General features: G+C 37.3%; 1 protein-coding gene across 2 annotated transcripts in view; it reads right to left on the bottom strand.

Annotated features, from left to right (window-relative positions):
• Positions 1 to 19,893, bottom strand: part of INPP5F (inositol polyphosphate-5-phosphatase F) — an 87,259-nt gene that overhangs the window by 18,714 nt on the left and 48,652 nt on the right. For both annotated transcript variants that reach the window (XM_077877422.1, XM_077877423.1), the window contains exons 4-13: positions 19,443 to 19,571; positions 19,050 to 19,217; positions 18,220 to 18,276; positions 15,748 to 15,946; positions 15,019 to 15,198; positions 14,045 to 14,112; positions 8,273 to 8,397; positions 7,424 to 7,501; positions 6,391 to 6,511; positions 4,807 to 4,935 (exon numbers count right to left, since the gene is read on the bottom strand). In XM_077877422.1, coding sequence (XP_077733548.1) covers positions 4,807 to 4,935; positions 6,391 to 6,511; positions 7,424 to 7,501; positions 8,273 to 8,397; positions 14,045 to 14,112; positions 15,019 to 15,198; positions 15,748 to 15,946; positions 18,220 to 18,276; positions 19,050 to 19,217; positions 19,443 to 19,571 — 1,254 coding nt within the window. The remainder of the gene's footprint in view (positions 1 to 4,806; positions 4,936 to 6,390; positions 6,512 to 7,423; positions 7,502 to 8,272; positions 8,398 to 14,044; positions 14,113 to 15,018; positions 15,199 to 15,747; positions 15,947 to 18,219; positions 18,277 to 19,049; positions 19,218 to 19,442; positions 19,572 to 19,893) is intronic.

Raw genomic sequence — 19,893 nt, forward strand, 5'->3', positions numbered from 1 at the left:
GCCATCCAGGTGCTCCCTGTTCTATTTTTAATTTAAGGACTTTCCATGCTGTTTTCCATGATGGCTGTGCCAATTTACATTCCTGCAAACAATGTACATTTCTCCACATTCTTGCCAATACTTGTTATCTTGTCTTTGGTAACAGCAATTCTAATTAGTATGAGGTGGTTATTTACTGTGGTTTTGATGGGCATTTCTCTGATAATTATTGATGTTGAGCATCTTTTCATGTGTCTATAGGTCATTTGTATGTCTTATTTGGAAAAATGTTCAGGTCCTTTGCCCATTTTCCTAGTCAGATTATTTTCGTTTTTTGTTATTGAGCTATGGAGTAACTATTATATTTTGGATACTAGCCCCTTATCAGGTTTTGCAAATAGTGTCTCCCATTCCAAAGGTTGTTTTTTTATTCTGTTAATTGTTTCTTCTGTTGTGCTAAAGCTTTGTAGTTAATGTAGTCCCATTTGTTTATTTTTACTCTTCTCATTTATGCTTTTGGTGTCACATCCAAAAAAAAAAAATTACTGCTGAGATCAATGCCTCAGAGCTTTACCCCATGTTTTCTTGTAGGATCAAACTGTAAAGCCTCAGGTCTTACATTTAAATCTTTAATACATTTCAAGTTAATTTTTGTGACATGAGGGCCAAACTTAATTCTTTCACATTGTATCTGGTTTTCCCAGCACCATTTACTTGAAGAGCCTATCTTCCCCTATTGAGTATTTTTAGTTCCCTTGTCAAATATTAGTTCACTGTATATGTGTGGGTTTCTTTCTGAGCTCTCAGTTCTATTCTGTTGGTCTATGAGTCTGGATTTATGCCAGTCTCATATTGTTTTGATTACTATAGCTTTGTAACAAAGTTTGAAGTCAGGGCAAGTGATGCCTTCAGCTTTGTTCTTTCTTTCTCAGGATTGCTTTGGCTATTAAGGGGTCTGTGGGCTCATGAATTTTAGGATCTCTTTTTCTATTTCTGGGAAAAATGCTATTGGAATTTTCATAGGGATTGCATTTAATCTATAGACGGCTTTGGGTATTATGAAAATTTTAACAATATTAATTTTTCTGATCTATGAACACAGGATATCTTTCCATTTGTGTCTTCCTTTCATCACTGTCTTATAATCTTCATTGTACACATCTCTTGCCTTTTTAGTTAAATTTATTCCAAATATTTTTATAGTTTTTGATACAAGTGTCAATAGAATTGTTTTATTTCTTTTTCAGATAGTTTGTTGTTAGTATATAGAAATGCAACTGATTTTCGTATGCTGGTTTTGTATCCTGCAACTTTACTGAATTAACTTGTTCTAACAATTTTCTGGTGGAGTCTTTAGGATTTTTTTTAAGGATAAGATTATGTCATCTGCAGATAATCTTACTTCTTCCTTTCTAATTTGGATGCTTTTTCTTTCTTTCTCTTGCCTGCTTATGCTGGTTAGAATTAAATTACTATCATGAATAGGAGTGGTAAGTGGGCACCCTTGTCTTGTTCCTGATCTTAAAGGGAAAGCGTTTAGCTTTTACCACTGAATATGATGTTATCTGTGGATTTGTCATATATGGTCTTCACTATGTTGAAGTACATTTTCTTCTATACCACATTTGTTGAGAGTTTTTCTCAGGATGTTGAACTTTGTCATATGCTTTTTCTGCATCTACTAAAATGACTATATGACTTTTACCTTCCACTCTATTAATGTGGCATGTCACATTTATTGATTTAAGCATGTTGAACCATCCTTGTATCCCAGAGATAAATTCCACTTGATCATGATGTGTGATCCTTTCAACATGCTGTTGAGTTTGTTTTGTTAGCATTTTGTTGAGGATTTTTGCATCTATGTTGGTCAGAGATCTTGGCCTATAATTGTCTTTTCTTGTAATGAATTGTCTTTGGTATCATGGCCTCATAAAATGAATTTCAGAATGTTCCTTTCCCTTCCACTTTTTGGAAGAATTTGAGAGGGAATTTGAGAGGGAATTATTTCTTCTTTAAATATTTGATAGAATTCACCAGTGAAACCATGTAAGCCCTGGGCTTTTCTTTCTTGGTAGGTTTTGCTTACTGATTCAATCTCTTTACTCCTCACTCACTGGCTCAGATTTCTAATTCTTCAAAGTTCAGTCTTGGTAGGTTGTAAGTTTCTAGAAACTTACCCTTTTCTTCTAAGTTGTCCAATTTGTTGGCATATAATTGTAAAGAGTAGTCACCTGTGATTCTAGGCATTTCTGTGATATCATTTGTTTTTTTTTTTAATCTTTTTTTTTAATCTTTTTTTATTTATTTATGATAGTCACAGAGAGAGAGAGAGAGAGAGAGGCAGAGACATAGGCAGAGGGAGAAGCAGGCTCCATGCACCGGGAGCCCGACGTGGGATTCGATCCCGGGTCTCCAGGATCGTGCCCTGGGCCAAAGGCAGGCGCCAAACCGCTGCGCCACCCAGGGATCCCTGTGATATCATTTGTAATGACACTTTCATTTATAATTTTGAGTCCTTTTTCTTCTTGATTAGTCTAGCTGAGGCCTGTCAATTTTGTTGATCTCTTTAGAAAACCAACTCTTAATTATATTGATCTTTTCTATTGTTTTTTTTCCCTAGTCTCTCTTTCAAATATTTTTGGTCTAATCTTTATTATTTCCTTCCTTCTGGTAATTTTGGGCTAACTTTCTTCTTTTTCTAGTTCCTTGAGGTGTAAAGTTAGGATGTTTGAGATCTTTCTTTTTTCTTAATTTAGGCATTTATAGCTATAACCCCCCCCCCCCTTTTTAAGATTTTATTTATTTATTCACAAGAGACAGAGAAAGAGAGAGGCAGAGACATAGGCAGAAGGAGAAGCAGGCTCCATGCAGGGAGCCCAATGTGGGACTTGATCCGGGGACTCCAGTATCATGCCCTGGGCATGGTGCCAAACAGGAGCCATCCAGGCATCCCCTAAACTTTCCCTTTAGAACTGCTTTTGCTATATCTGGTAAGTTTTGGTATGTTGTGCTTCCATTTTCATTTGTTTCAAGGTATTTTTCTATTTCCCTTTTTGATTTCTTCTTTGACCCATTGATTGTCTAGGAGAGTGCTGTTTAATTACCACATATTTATGAATTTTCCAATTTTCCTGTCACTGATTTCTAGTTTCAAACCACTGTGGTCAGAAAAGATACCTGATATAATTTCTATCTTTTTGAACTTGTTGATACTTGTTCTGTGGTCTAACCTATGATCTGCCCTGGAAAATGTCCCACGTGGGCTTCTAAAGAATGTGTATTCTGCTCTTGCTGGATGAAATGTTCTATATATGTCTGCTGGGTCCATTTGGTCTACAGTCCTATTCAAATTTGCTATTTCCTTATTGATTTTTTGCCTGGATGATCCATTGTGGAAAAGGGGGTATTGGGCAGACCGGGTGGCTCAGCAGTTTAAGTGCTGCCTTCAGCCTAGGATGTGATCCTGGAGACCTAGGATCGAGTCCCACATTGGGCTCCCTGCATGGGGCCTGTTTCTCCCTCTGCCTGTGTCTCTGCCTCTCTCTGTGTCTCTCATGAATAAATAAATAAAATCTTAAAAAAGGGGGGAGGTATTAAAGTCCCCTACTGTTATCATACTGCTATTTATTTCTCCCTTTAATTCTGTTAGTATTTGCTTTATATATGTAGGTGTTCATTTGTCTTTAACCAGTAACTTGTACAATGACTCCTAAAGTCTAATTTCCTTAATTAATAAAAAACTTTTTGATATTTATCACTCAACCAAAGATGGACTATCTTATGCCTGTTGAGACTTGATTTTTGTAAGAAATATCTTGAGATGAACTATTACCTTGAAGGAAAATTAACAGAACTAATTTAAACTAATTCAACCATTTCTTATTTCGTATTGCCCACAGGAGTACTTGGTGACCAATAAGTATAGTTCACATTTAAATTAAGTTCTGTGGTGCACCTGGGTGGCTCAGTCAGTCAAGCATCTGTCTTTGGCTCAGGTCATGATCCCAGGATCCTGAGACTGAGCCCCGTATCAGGCTCCCTGCTGTATGGGGTGCCTGCTTCTCCCTCTCCCTCTGCCCCTCCCTTCAGCCTTCAGCTGGTGCTCTCTCACTCTCTCTTGTGCACACTAATAAATTTTTTTAAATAAAAAATAAATTAATTAAATTCTGTGAAGGTTAGCTCTGTAGGATCTTCAAAAGACTTATTCATAACAACCAGGAAAAGATAATAAAACATTTCTTCAGCATTTACTGTGTGCCAGGGAATGGTCTAATTCCTCACATGCATTAACTCATATAATCCCATGACAATCTTCAAGTGTGTCTAGTATTATCCTGTTTTACAAATGAAGAGACAGACACAAAGCTAGTAAGGGGCAGGGTTGGGATTCAAATTCAGGGGAGGCAAAGTATCATACTTAGGAACCAAATTCTACCAATAGACATGTTTTATCTATGTAACATCTTAAAAACCGACTATTTCACATGAAATTCCAAATTTCCAAACTCCCTTGAAATACTGGAAGATCTGGCAACACTGGGCCTCTGTCCCCATACAGAAGCAGTAGAACAGCGCCCTTCAGAGACAGATGCTCTTCCTTAGGTCTGTACCCATGGCCTCCTTTCATCTAATGGGTGGCCACCTTACCTGGCCCCAGCAGAATCTGAATATGTGACCCCTGCCTGAGCCAAACATTCCAGAAAGGAGTCAAATACACAGATTACCATCTGTAGCCCAAATATCTTTCTCTCAAAAATAAAGTTGGCTTAACACCCCATCCTGTGTCCCATAGAATGACCCACAGCAGCTACTATCGACGTTCACCTTCAGAGCAGCGGTCCCCGCGTACTGCCTGCTGATGGAGTCACCGTTGTTGGCCCACATTATCTGATAGATCCGATTGCACTTCACAGGCAGTGGCTGTTCTGGGGGCATCACACCTAGTTTTTTCAGCTAAAATTAACACATTGGTGGATTAGCTACATATAAATCAGGAAACCATAACATAAGATACACACCATGGAAAGAGGAAGCATGTTCACATACCTTTTCAGACTCTTAAATAAAAGAAATGGTGTTTTCAGACTTTTCCAAAATAAAGCACAACTGAGAGATAGTTTTATCAACTGCTACACATAATTAAGTAGAATGAAATATTTATACTGTTCTGATGTACTTTTTAATTATTACATATTTGGTCTTTGTTTTAAATTTGGCTATGAAGTGAAACTATCAAAAAAGCCTACTGAGACAACAATAATATTAGCAGTAGCAGAGCAACAAGTGCCCAGTAAGTGTGAACTCTGTGCTGAGGCTGGGGTTCAAAGAGCTTTTTTAATACAAATTATCTCATTTACTCCTCATAACCCGCTGCAATCAATACTCTTATTATGTCCATTTTAAGGATGAAGAGATAGAAGTTTAGAGATGTTGAGCTTTTTGCATGGGGTCAACACCTAATATGTTGTGGAGCCACAGTTTACAGTCAAAATCTGGCTGCTTGAGTGCAATGTTAGAAGGAACAGACTCATGGTCTCAAAAAACAGTCACTACATTCTATCCAAAACGCCCAAAAACTGTGCTAAGAATTTCCACCTTGAAAATTCATTACTCTTGGGGATGCCTGGGTGGCTCAGCAATTGAGTGTCTACCTTTGGCTCAGGGCATGATCCCAGGTCTGGGGATTGGGTCCCACAGTGGGCTCCCTGCAGGGAGCCTAGTTCTCCCTCTGCCTATGTCTCTGCCTCTCTCTCTCTCTCTCTCTCTCTCTCTCTCTCTCTGTGTGTCTCTCATGAAAAAATAAACTTTTAAAAATCTTAAAAAAAAAAATTCATTACTCAGGTGATAGGGGGTGAAAGATCTAAAAGGGGACACTGAGTAACAGATGTTAGGGCTACAGGAAGCAGCTGCCACCAACTGGGGGGTAGAGAGTAAAGGCTGGTTTCTTAGGTGCCAAAGGAGGCAACAGTGACAGAGAAGGCACTACGAGGGCTATGACACAGGTGACAAAGCTTGCCCCCTTCCTCCTCCTCCAGCTTCACTGTCTTCCTTTGGCAGCTGGTACTAGCAGAGCCTAACACAAAGGCAGCTGGCTGAGCAGAAAGTGCTGGAGACCTTCAGGCCCCAATACATAAGGCAGGATTTGGAACTGAGAGAAAAAAGGTGTGTGACCACACAGCGCCACCCAATCAACACTGAAATGTTGGGCCTCACATTTTTGAAACGAGTTCTTAAGAAAATGCCACTTAATTCAACTTATTTCTAGTGAAGGTTGTACTTTCCAGGTTTCAATGTCACGAGAATGCCTATATGCTGTAAATGTTCTACAGAAGAAAGATTTTAGTTTTTTGTTCACATGTGGAAAAAAATTAGAAATGAATAGTTACAATCTAATAGACCCCCAATTACCTGCTGTTCCATGACCACTCGGGCGATGGCGGCTTGAACCACATTGGTGCGATCCAGGCAGTCCATGCAATTGACTCGAAAAATTCCTTCTTGTTTACATATTACCCCAGCTTGATCAACCCTTTTTAAAAATAGTATGGGATTATTATACAATATAAAATACCTTAATAAGGTTTTCAAAAACCACAATTCTTTAGAGTATAGCAATAACAACAGCAGCACTGGCTATTCATTTGTTTGGAATGTTATGTGACAGGCATCACTGAGTACTTTGTAGATACTGTTACTCATTTACACAGTAACTTCATAAGACAGACATTATTATATCTGTTTTGAAGAAAAATAAAACTGAGGTGCAGAATGACTTGTCCCAAGTCTCACAACTACTAGGTAGAGCTGACACAACCCCCAAATTATGCTCGTCTATGTTAAAGCCAGAAGGCGCTTTAAATCACCATCCTGTCCCTCCCTTTTGACTCCGAGGAGAAACACACCTAAATGCATCTAGCTTGAACAGACAAAGTCACTTTACCACTTGGTGAGGAGTCCTGTAGCATGCCTTGTGCATCTAATTTCTCTGGCCACCTGTTGCCTTAAAGTCTAATAGAATGTTCTCTCCTATGCTTTAAGCCAATTTCTTATTCCTACATATCCCTCCTGCAGTCTGAGAATCATCTTCCTTCTCTGATAATTCTGAAATGCCTGCAAACTGAGACCAAGTACCCCAATGCCATGTTAGGAATGCTAAGAAAGAAGACAAAGAGGAAATACAGACTATGGAGCATTAGAGGGAATTAAAGAACAGCCATAGTGCATGCCATTCCATCTTGCCTGACCACCTGACACCTTTTCCCTGTTTAAAGCTAACACTGCCTAATGACACACACTCTCTTGTAAAGAACAAGAACTGGGGAGCAAAACAAGAAAAATAAAAATGCTTTTCCAGCTTGCTATTATTTTAATGCTTAGTAGTGCCAAATACATATGATTTCACAGACCAAGAGTTTGTCAAATTGACTCATGAAATACCTACCAACACCACTTCATGTCAAGAATAATGTCATAAATGGCGTCTGTTAGTGTTTGAACATTCTCAAACTTCATTCCGCGGCTAAAATACATGCCAAAAGAAAAAAAAATCTTTAGGAACTGGGCCTTTTTTTTTCCTTTCTTTCTTTTTTAGCTTAAGATACAATATTTAAAGTAGCTTGGAAAATTTTTTAAGTTAAAAATTTAAACATTTATTGCTTTAAGTACTACTATAAATTACATAGGCAACTATATACATGCTTACAATTAATCTGCATTGTGAAGGAAAATATATTTAAGAATACACTGAAACATATTGCAGGAATCAGAAGCTTCTTTCCCCACCAAATCTTCAATACGCCTGGGTAAGCGAACCTACATTAGAGCAAGTATTATGACAAAAGAACCTGGCTTTCAGAATACACATAGGTTAAAGTTACCATCAAAATGATTCACCAGTTGTTTTTCCAGAGCAAACTCTAGTAAAGTCTGTCCATAGGGAAAGAAGTACTATTAATATAGTATAAAGATGAGACAACAATGATTTTTAAATAAGGAGACTCAATTACTTTTGCCAGGCTTGGACCCAAGCAGAAAAGAAATCCTCCAGACGTTCTTTGAGTGATAGAAGGAAAAATGGAACTCTCCATCTACACGTTCTTTTGTGAAAGAAAGTCTAAATATTTCAGGAACAACTAAATTTTTAGCCAAAATAAAGCTCATATGAAAATTAAAACTAAGTAACAACAAGAAGTTTTTCTGCCCAAAGGAAGAGGAGAAGCTAAAGTCACTGTGGCAGCACATACCACAAACAATGGAACTGATTAAAACTCCCACCAGGAAGCCCTCTTACCAGTGCTCATGGAAGTCAAATGAGACATAAGTGAGGTGTGAGCTGTTGAAGAGTAACACTTGCTTCAGGTAAGCATCGCCAATAATTTTCTCCCTGCCTGTCTGGTCCACCAAGTTAATAATAACCTGTGAGAGTAAGGAAAAAGAAGTTCAGTTTAATTAGGTGTTAAAAACTCAATATGGTCTTTAATCAATTTATTTGGAATTACGTTTTAGAAATATTTTATAGTCATAATTAGAAATTTATCCACTCAAGCATCAATTTTTTCCCATAAAATTAGATTTTCACTTGTTACATTTAGGTGTATGAGAATCACGTCAACAGCATTAATAGCTTTTTTATGCATTATGTATTTGCAATAACCCATTAGAGTACATGATAAAAACCAGGTCCTTTGTCATAGCATGTATTTAAATTATTTAGAATAATTTTTAAAGACATATACAAGACCTACCTATGGACACTATAAAACTTTGCTGAAATACATAAAAGAAAATCTGAGTAAATGGAAAGATACATTATGGTTCCAGATAGCCAGATATTGTAAAGATGCCAAGTCTCCCCAGATGAATCTAAATATTCAACAATCCCAATTAAAATTTGATCAGGATCTTTCTATGGAGCTGACAAGTTACTTCTAAAGTTCATCTGGAAGGATAAAGTTCTGAAAACTAATGTGGAAAAAGTTCTGAAAACTAATAATAAAAGAGGACCTATTGAAGAGTAAAACATACTCTAAGTCTATAGCAATTAAGATGGTAGTACTTATGTAGAAACAGATGAAGGACCTATAAAAGAGGACAGCTTAGAGACAGACCTATGTACACCGAGGAATCTAAAACAGGATAACAATACCATTCTGGGAGAAATACAAAATATTCTATAAATAGTACTGGAATAATCGTCTGCCCATATTGTGGGGGGAAAACTTAGACTAGCTCCCTAGTTAACATGTAAGTTATAGATGCATTAATGACCTAAATATTTTTAAGTTATAAAAAAGCTAGAAGAATATTTGGGGCGATCTTTCCATAACTGTAGGACAGGACAGGACTTTCTAAGCATAGATAAAAACCAGAGGCATAAAGAAAAAGATGGACAAATGTGACAACATAAAAATCTGGAACCTCTATACCTGATGACAATACAAGTAAGCAAAGGTAAAACAACAGAACAAAAAGAAATAAAGAACTATAACATAAAACCAATTAATATGTAAGAATGCTATAAATTCAGTAAGAAAAAAAGAATAAACGATACAGAGGAAATTCACAGGAGAAAATATATAGAGTCAATAAACATGAAGTTACAATTTTGTTAATAATCAGAGAGACAAACCAAGAAACAGATTCTGACTATAGAGAACAACAAACTGATGGTTACTGGAGGGGACATGGGGGGGACAGGAGAAATAGGTGATGGGAATTAAGGTGTGCACTTGTTTCGATGAATACCAAGTATTGTATGGAAGTGTTGTATAGAAGTGTTGAATCACTATCTTATACACCTGAAACTAACAATATATTGTATGTTAACTGGAATTTATTTTTTTAAGATATTATTTATTTATTCGCGAGACACACTGAGAGGCAGAGACATGGGCAGAGGGAGAAGCAGGCTCCCCAGAGGGAGCCCAATACGGCACTTCATCCCAGGACTCCGGGATCCTGACTGGAGCCAAAGGCAGACGCTCACCACTGAGCTGCCCAGGCATCCCAACCAACTGGTATTTAAACAAAAACTTTTTTTAAACCCCAAGGAAATACAAATTTATAACAGAAAACTAGTTTTCATCTATGTAAAAGCAAAAATTGAATCCTGAATAGAGTCAGCATTGGTGAATATATGGGGAAATGAGCACTGGCTCCAGTTGCTGACAGAATAAACTCTTGTGATCTCTTTGGGAACATCAGAGTGGTAGGTATCACGTTTAAATGCATACTGTTTGATCTAGCCATCCTACTTCTAGAAATATATTCTATAAAGCACATGAGTGTCCCATAATATATGAACATTGTTTTCTGGAAAATTTTTACATAAGCAAAACTACAGACTAAGGGTCCACCAATAGAGAAATAGAGAAAAAGCAGCCATGAAATATTAAGTGAAAAGTTACAGAATAGTATATATGGTACAGCCCCCTTTTGGCTTGATTTTATGTGTGTAAATATGCATGTGTCAAGATGGTTTTTGCTGCAACTGACAAATCACTGACTCAGATCTTAGAACAAGAAGTCTGGAGGTTGCATGTTTCCAGAATTGCTTAATTCAGTGGTACCAGTACCAAATCTTTCCATCTTTTCTGCCGTCCTCGGCATACTGGCCAGTTCTCAGGCTAAGTTCACTCACAGTTTCGACACAGCCGCGGCAGTACGTCAAATCCAGACACAACTACCACGGAGGGACTGCTGGTTCCCGTATCTCTTTTTTATTAGAGCAGGAAATCAATCCCCGAAGCTTCCCGGCAGACTTCCCTCATGTCGTACCTCACTGGTCAAACTGCCAATGAATACACACAGGCCAGTGCCTAAACCAATCACTGGCAACAGGAACAGTGGTGCCATCCTGACTGAGGCAGACTGACATGCAGGTCCACCTGTCTGAGAACAGTGACCCAGAGGATGCGGGTAGATAAGGGAGCATTTCTAGGGTACTGTTAGAAAGGAAGAGGGGTCTGCTCAGTACATACACTGATAAAACTGATGTGTACAAACAGGTTTTGAAAGTCAACACAGAGTAGGGATGAGGGTGATGAGAGGTTATTTCTTCCAATTCCTTCATACATCTCTGTATTGTTACAATTCTCACAATGATTACAGGTTAACATTTTTAAGAAGTTTTAATTTATTTTTTAGTAATCTCTATACCCAACATGGGGCTCAAACCCATGATCCCGTGATCAACAATCACAGGCTCCTCCAGCTGAGCCCTCCAAGTGCCCCTATATATTAACATCTAAACAGTGGTTTATTCTCTGTAATGCTAGTTATAATTAGCATATTATCAGCAATTACATATTGCTGATACATGAACTTAACTCACATTGTAAAAAGTTCAAATGTAGATAAAGGTCAAATCCTTCCTCACTGCAACCCAGACCCACAGCCTTCCCTGGAGTTACACTGGTGGGCAGTGGTAGGTTCTCTTTTAGCCCATATAAAAGTATGCTTATATAAACGTGCACTCCATAGATGTGTGAGAACATATATATATGGAAAAGAATTACATGTATATAAATAATACGCTTTTGTTTGGTGGGTTTTAAATGGCAACACACCATATGCTGTTACACAGTCTATTCTCATTCTACTATGTGATTTTAAGGTCTTTCCATGCTAGTATACACAGATCTACCTCATTTCTAAGCAACTGTATTCAACATTTTAAATGTGCCATACTTTATTCTGTTGACCTTCTGAAGAACAGGTTACTTTGATGCTGCAATAAATGTTCTTGTACATGCCTCCTGGATTGAACACGTGTTTCTCTCAGGTAGATTTTTAGAAATTTTGTTATTAGAGTTCCTGTTGTTCCACATCCTTATTAACAAAACTTGGCATATACTATCTTTTCATTGTAGTCATTGTGGTGTGTAAGTTGTTTTAGTTTGCATTTCCCCAATGGCTGATGAAGTGGAACACCCTTCATATGCTTTATTGGCATGTTAAATATACTTTTTCAGGAACATCTGCTGAAATCTTTTGTCCAGTTTTCTTTTAGGACATATATCCTTTTTTTTTTTTTTTTTTTTTTTAGGGTTTTATAAGAGGTTTTTTTTTTTTGTTTTTTGTTTTGTTTTGTTTTTTTAACAACTCTAGATAGGAGTCTTTTGTCCTAGTTATGTATTTAAAAATCTGAAATATCTGGGCAGCCTGGGTGGCTCAGCGGTTTGGCGCTGCCTTCAGCCCAGGGTGTAATCCTGGAGACCTGGGATTGAGTCCCACGTCGGGCTCCATGCATGGGGCCTGCTTCTCCCTCTGCCTGTGTCTCTGCCTTTCTCTCAAGAATAAATAAATAAAATCTTTAAAAAAAAAATCTGAAATATCTTCTCCTACTTTGTGAATTGCTATTGTTCTCTTAGCAGTGACTTTAAATAACAGAAGTTCCTTATTTTTTAAAAAAGATTTATTTATTTGAGAGAGAGTAGTGTGAGGGAAGAGAGAAGCAGTAATCTCTATACCTAATGTAGAGCTTGAACTCACGACCCCAAGATCAAGAGTCACATGCTCTCTGGACTGAGTTAGCCAAGCACCCCCAGAAATTCTTTATTTTAATAAAGTCTAATTTATTAATTTTTTCATCATGGTTGGTGATTTTAGTCCTAAGTTTAACACAGTTTCAATAAATAAATGATAAAACTTCAATAAAGGTTAAAAATTTAGTAAAGTTTAATGTATTGATATTTTCTCATCAAGTTAGCACTTTTTAAGTAATGATTAAGACCTGAGGTCAAAAAGATGTTCTAGGGGCACCAAAGTGAGGCTGAGCTAAGGTCCTGAGTCTTAAAAAAAAAAAAAAAAAAAAAAAAAGACCTTCCATATTTTCCTTTAGAAGGTTTATGGTTTAATTTTCTTTTTTTTAAAGATTTTTTTTTATTTATTCATGAAAGACACACAGAGAGGCAGAAACATAGGCAGAGGGAGGAGCAGGCTCCACTCAGGGAACCTGATGTGGGACTCGATCCCGGGACTCTGGGATCATGCCCAGAGCCAAAGGCAGACACTCAACCGCTGAGCCACCCAGGGGTCCCCTATGGTTTAACTTTTCACATTCAGGTCCATATCTACCAGAAAGTGATTTCTGTATATAATACATAGATAGATATCAAAAAGCAAAACTATTTGGACTAACAATATACGCATATTTTATTTTGATTGATAATACCATTTGAAACAGCTGTACCAACACATTTCCATTAGTAATGTGTGAGTTTTCATTTCCTCAATTACCTGCCTTTTTCGCTTATCAAACATTATAATTTCTTTCATCTGAGGGTTTGCTTTTTATTTTCCTGCTCAGCTTTCTTTGGGACTGCACAAAATTTATATATTAATTTTGGAAGAACTGACACCTATTCAGTATTAGTCCCTTGTTCCGGGAACATGGTATTTTCTCTCCATTTATTCAGTTTTTCTTTTGTGTTCTTTAGTCATTCTTCCTCCCACCCCCCCGCCTCCATACACATGCTACCTTTTTTGTATGTTTATTGGGTTTTAGGTAATTTCTTCTTTCTTTTTGTTGAAGACTGTCAGAAAAATGCATCCTATAGCATTACACATTCAGACTGCTCATTGCTAATGGATAAGACTTACTGATTATTCTATATGAATCTTGTATCTGAAACCTGGTCATCTTATTGAACTTGGAATTTTCTTAACAGTTTTCACTTGATTTTAGTCTACATGATCATATTCCTACACATGAAAGATGGGTAGAGAAAAAAAGAATACTGAGAGATACACTAATATCTTCAGGAGGTGCAACTATGTTGTACAAAGAGATGGCTTTCATTTCTTACTCTAGATACTCTTGGCCTGTAATAATGAACCAGCAGTAGACTAATCTCTTATCTAAAAATATTCTAAAGTACAGTGATAATTCTTCCTAAAAAATATTGAAAATTCCATTAGCTTATGTGGTCAACTTCATGACAAGATGCCATTTTGCTTAATTACAAATAGTACATTGTTATTTTCATAAAATTTAAAGAAACAGATACATATCCATGGCTGAGTATGAAGGAACATTTTATTACTACAGATCAAAGCCCACCTGTTTTTTGTAAATTTTCAGTTGTTCTTCGAAATGGGCACAGAAATAGGCAACAGTGTCCTTTTCACCTACAAAGAAGTGATACAAAATCTATTTTTCCTTCCAATGTTTGAGACAGCAATTAGTGTCTATTCCATCTTTACTTTTATTTTTCAATAATTTATTGACAACCAAATGTAACTAAGATGGTCTAAAACAGTATTTTATAATAAAATGCTAAGACAAAGATCTTAGATTCCTTTCTTCTCAACTGGAACTGAACTACATTGGAAGTGCACACTGTGAGACTAGGACCTTTATTGTCCATGCATCCGGCCTATTGTTAGAAACAGGATTCCATGTAGTTTATAAGAGACTAAAAACCTTTCTACAAATATGAGTATTAAAAACTGAAGGTTTACTGGATTCTCATAAATATATATTGAGTTTGGGGAGGAAAATATTCTGTAAACAATTTTAAAAATCAACCTCACTGAGTAATCTGGTTAGATTGACATTACTTAGCTATTCCAGTGCTACAGTTAAAATACTGGAAGAAATTAAATCCTCAATATTTGAAACAACAACAAACCCCTCACAGTGAGACATCTGAGTAAAGACATATCTATTTTTTGTAGATGCCATCTTCAGATATTTTCTGCTTCTATTAATATTGGCTATATTTATTTACCCTTTTCTGAAAGTAAGCATTTAAGAAAGTACTCCCCAAGGAAACAACAGTTTAAAATCTGTGAAATAAGCTATGTTTTACCCTATTGTTAGGGAATTTTTTATTGTTAAATAACTTACTCAGATGGTCAATAATGGTTATTACTCTTGCAAATACTATTTCACTATTAAATTTCACCATGGGTTATTGTTTTAAATGAAGTATCTAATCCAGCAAATCCAAACCCAGAAAGTACCTAATGTTTAAAAAAAAAAAAATTCTCTCTGAAATCATCATTTGCAAACCAAGTAACTGACAGGCTTACTTTTGTCCAGCCGGGGTCGTGGATTGTATCGATACCCAACCTGGCTCCAAAAGACAGGCACAGAGCCTCGTGTTTGAATAAATGACAAAGTATGATTATGAACATGAATTAACTGCTCAGTTTCCACATAATTTGCAACATTCCCATTTTTATCCACTCCTCTCCGTTTATAACGCATTCCTAAAAAGACAGTTAAAACAGAAAACAGCAACATAAAAAAAAATTATTGAGTCTGATTAGACACCCTTCTTAACCAAGTATGCCTTTCAGCAGAGCTCCAAGGATCTAATGTGAAACTGCCAGACAGAGCAGCAACAACTTCCCCAAAACTCATAACTATATGCATCATTGTTTTTTAAAAGTTGAAGTGAAGATACTTTCTGTGAACTGAAAGGGAAGGGTTTTCCCAAGGGTTCTAGCACTCAGAAAGGATTTATTACCGTGATACATGCTGTCAGTGGGAACAATGGTATTTAGAAGCATATCCCAAGTGACTCTCTTCTCTTCTCCATATATATACCTCCTTTTCTTTCTGCTTTTGTTAACTCTCCCCCATTCACCTCCCTCTAGAAATTGGTCCCCAATTACATCACACTATTTAGAGTCACTGAGCACTTTAAAGCCAATTATGTTTCCAAATCCATTATTGTCATTAGCATTTCAACACATCTGCAGCTTTACCACTTTCCTCTGAATTTAACTTGTACACGATTCCAGCCCTCTACTCACCTGCTCTGTGCCTACTTCGGCGTGAAATGAGAGCCACTAGAAACCGTGGGTGAACGTCATCTACACAAGTGGACTCCTGAGGGGGGGTCTCTGGGCTGCTTTTCTCGTCATCAGATGATTCATTATAATTAACCACAAGTTCTTCAATCTGCACAAAACCTTGGATAATGGGGAGAATCCAAAAGTCCACCTCTGGTGTCTGAAAACAATACGAGCATCATGTTGTCTCTCTTCTGTACAGCACTGCTACTTGTTTAAACTCAAACGGAAGCCAGCACATATTTGTGAGTCTACTAGAAGAAGAAACCCATTTTTTAACCATCTTTCCTGCTTATTGGAGAATGGCAGAAAGGAGGGAGGGAGGAGGACAAAGGGGAGAGCCTTTCCTTTTCTCTATAGTCATCATTCAGAAAGAGCTGCCTGAAGGGCACCTGACTGACTCAGGACTCTTGATCTTGAGGTCGTGAGCCTCACATTGTGTGTAGAGACGTCTTAAAAACAAAAACAAGAGCTGCCTGAGAGGGCCCACAGCATAGAAGACAGAAGCCACACTGCCTGGGTAATGAATTCAAGCTCTTACTCACTCTGGTGAATCACTTAACCTCACCATGCCTCAAAATCCTGCTTTGAGAAATAGGAAAAACTATTACTTAATTAGGCTGTATGAATGAGTAAAATGTAGAAAGTGTTTGGCATAGTTCCTGCCTTATCATAAGTATTGACAAATTTAACTATTGTGTTATTCCCCTTGGCACAGAACAACAACAACAAAACCCAAAAATAATATACAGGTTGATTTTTAAACTCCCCACTGCATCAAGACTTTAATAAAATACAACTAACTCTGAACACTTTATTATGAGCATAGAAGACAGACCTGTTTTCTAGTTTAGGAAAAAACTTGCCTTGCCAAACTAAAGTACATACAGCAAATGAAATGCCCCCTCCCCCCCAAAAAAATCCTTTCCATACTTATTTTACAAAGTCACCCAACATAATTAGCAGAGTATTAATTACAGTTAGACATGTCCCCTTCTGTGCCTTTCAGACTAAGAATACTCCAATTTCCGAGCTGACTGCAGGAACGGTAAAGGGTAAGAAGGGCTCCAGAGTGTTGTTCTCCCTCTTTCTCTCACATCTCCACAACTGTATCTGGCCTTAACCTCAGCATGACCTTCAAACCCACCTCCCATCCATAACCACATAAGCCAGGACCAGTCTCATGGTTTTGTTTTGTTTTATGGAGCATGCAGATAGGATCTTAGGAAGGTGGTTAGAATTGAAAATTGTGAAGTGAAGCGTCTATTTGCATTCATTATTCTTACCACCATCCTCATTATTTGTATTTTTGTTCTAGGAATCATGCAAAAATCGTGACAGGAAAAGAGAAACGTACACTGCCAAATGCCACCTCTACTGCAAGTCATCAGTTTTAAATGGTAATTCGAAGTGTCTGACAAAAACTCTACAAAACATATTAGAGCTCAATCTGTCAGCAAACAGCAAAAATCTGCATTACAGTAACCTTTTTCTCCCCATCACTGAATTTCAGTGGTCATAGTTTGATCAGCCTCATATAAAGAGGTGAGAACATTTTCAAGCCTCATTCTCAATAGAGGCAAGACAGATACCTAGTGGTAGACACTGCTAAAGTAAAAATCATTTATACTAACCACTGCCAAGGGGGAGAGAGAGAGAGAAAGGAGAAAAAAGGTTTGAAATTTTTGAAAAGTTAATGACAAGAAAACATGTTACTCATTCAACTATTTGCCCACTTTGTGTCCAAAACAGTAACTGGTACATAGCAAGCCTTCCATGAATATCTGTGGACTGACTGAATTAATTGTCCTTGGATGGTCATAATCGTCTGACATATGTGACAGAGTAAAGGAACAAAGTAATCATTAAGCTGGAAGTAATCTCATGCAATAATCTCACCATATTCCCTATCTTCCCTGATTCAAATACTGGCAGTACTAGAATGTCCTTAGAGATTTGTCTACTCCAGCTCCCAGATGAAGAGACAGGAAAGTTAAATGGTATCACTAAAGATAAATTGGGCTTCACATTCCAATGGGTACAAACAAAACCTCTCTTTCATAGGAAATATGTGGACTTTAGTTGCACAGTCTTAACCTATGGGAACTAGCTAAAAAGCTAGGTCTGTGGCTATGTAGTGGAGTTGTGAATTGCCTTAAATAATGCCTTAGCTTTTCTAGCCAAACAATTCCCATTCTAGAGGGCAAAATATTTTAGTGATATTTAAAAAGATTTTTTTTTTAATTTTTAGGTAGGCTGCACACCCAACGTGAGGTTCATACTCCCAGCCCTGAGATCAAGAGTCACATGCTCTAACAACTGAGCCAGCCAGGCACCTCATTTTAGTGAAACTTTTAATTCATTTTAATACAATTTTAAAATATTTGCTTAATAACTATAACTCCTTAGGATATTTTTGAGACAATTACTCACACCAATCTCAGTAAGATCTTGTATCATATATTTATTCCAAAAAAATCGGTCATCAACCTGGAAAAGGTAGAGAAAGAACAGTTCAGAAACATGTTGTCTGGAGGTTCCTCAAAGAGTTAAAAATAGATCTGCCCTACGACCCAGCAATTGCACTGCTGGGGATTTACCCCAAAGATACAGATGTAATGAAACGCCGGGACACCTGCACCCCGATGTTTATAGCAGCAATGTCCACAACAGCCAAACTGTGGAAGGAGCCTCGGTGTCCATCGAAAGATGAATGAATAAAGATGATGTGGTTTATGTATACAATGGAATATTACTCAGCCATTAGAAACGACAAATACCCACCGTTTGCTTCAACGTGGATGGAACTGGAGGGTATTATGCTGAGTGAAATAAGTCAATTGGAGAAGGACAAACATTATATGGTCTCATTCATTTGGGGAATATAAAAAATAGTGAAAGGGAATAAAGGGGAAAGGAGAAAAAATAAGTGGGAAATATCAGAAAGGGAGACAGAACACGAAAGACTCTTAACTCTGGGAAAGGAACTAGGGGTGGTGGAAGGGGAGGTGGGCGGGGGATGGGGGTGACTGGGTGACGGGCACTGAGGTGGGCACTTGATGGGATGAGCACTGGGTTTTATTCTATATGTTGACAAATTGAACACCAATAAAAAATAAATTCATAAAAAAATAAATAAAATAAAATAAATAAATGAAAAGATAGCACTATTGAAAAAAGAAAAAAGAAACATGTTGTCTGTGGTTTCCTAGAGAAGCCAAATGGGTCTGAAACTGTTCTGCTCTGAGCTAGGAGAGGAGTACCTTCTGCCAAAGGGGACGGGGGTCCCTCTCCCCAGCACTCTGCCTCTGTACTGAATTGGTCAGGTCATAGGTCAAGCTATAGTAAAAAGATTCCGAGTCCATGAACATCTTCAGTAACTCCTCAAGTAATCTTCTCTCCAACTTCTCCTTTTCTTTACTTTCCTTAACCTGTAAGAAATTAATCTATTATTACCGCAGGAATTCAATGTCACAGCATTATGTGGATAATAGCCAACTTCCCAGGAGAGAAGTGAATATAATCCCAAGGACCATGCATAGATAGAGCTTTCATAAGATGAGCAGTTTGAAAACAAGTTTACTGGGAAGAAAATTACCCTTCAATTTAAAACTAATCAAAGATGAATTCTAAGCCCCTATTAGTTAAACTCTTACTTTCTTTTTATTAGGCGCAGACACATTCGATTTAATATGCGTAAAGGTCTTCAGTAGAAACTTTGAGTCATCGGGAGATGGTACAATCTTCTCTGGTTTGTTAATTCCAAAATGATGCTTCTTACAGAGCTAAATAATTAGAAGGAAACAGAAAATTGTTATTAATATCTGCTTGTTAAATGTTCAAGTATGAGTGCAGAAGTGGCCGCTACTGCTCATGCACTTTGGTCAAAAGAAAACTTCCAGATTTATTATTCAAATGACCAAGCAGATAACTGATCAAGAAAGCACACCTGTGGTTTCGAGGATTAGAAAGCTATTGTAGAGGATAAGCAAAGAATATAAGACAGGATATCCTTAGGATTTAGGAGCGGGAAATTCAGGTTAGGGTCATAATTACAGCAAGTTCTTAGTCAATACAACTGAAGAATAAAATGCTTTGGGTAGGGTT

Source organism: Canis aureus, chromosome 29 (genome assembly GCF_053574225.1).
Source record: "Canis aureus isolate CA01 chromosome 29, VMU_Caureus_v.1.0, whole genome shotgun sequence".
In the NCBI taxonomy this organism is placed as follows: domain Eukaryota; kingdom Metazoa; phylum Chordata; class Mammalia; order Carnivora; family Canidae; genus Canis; species Canis aureus.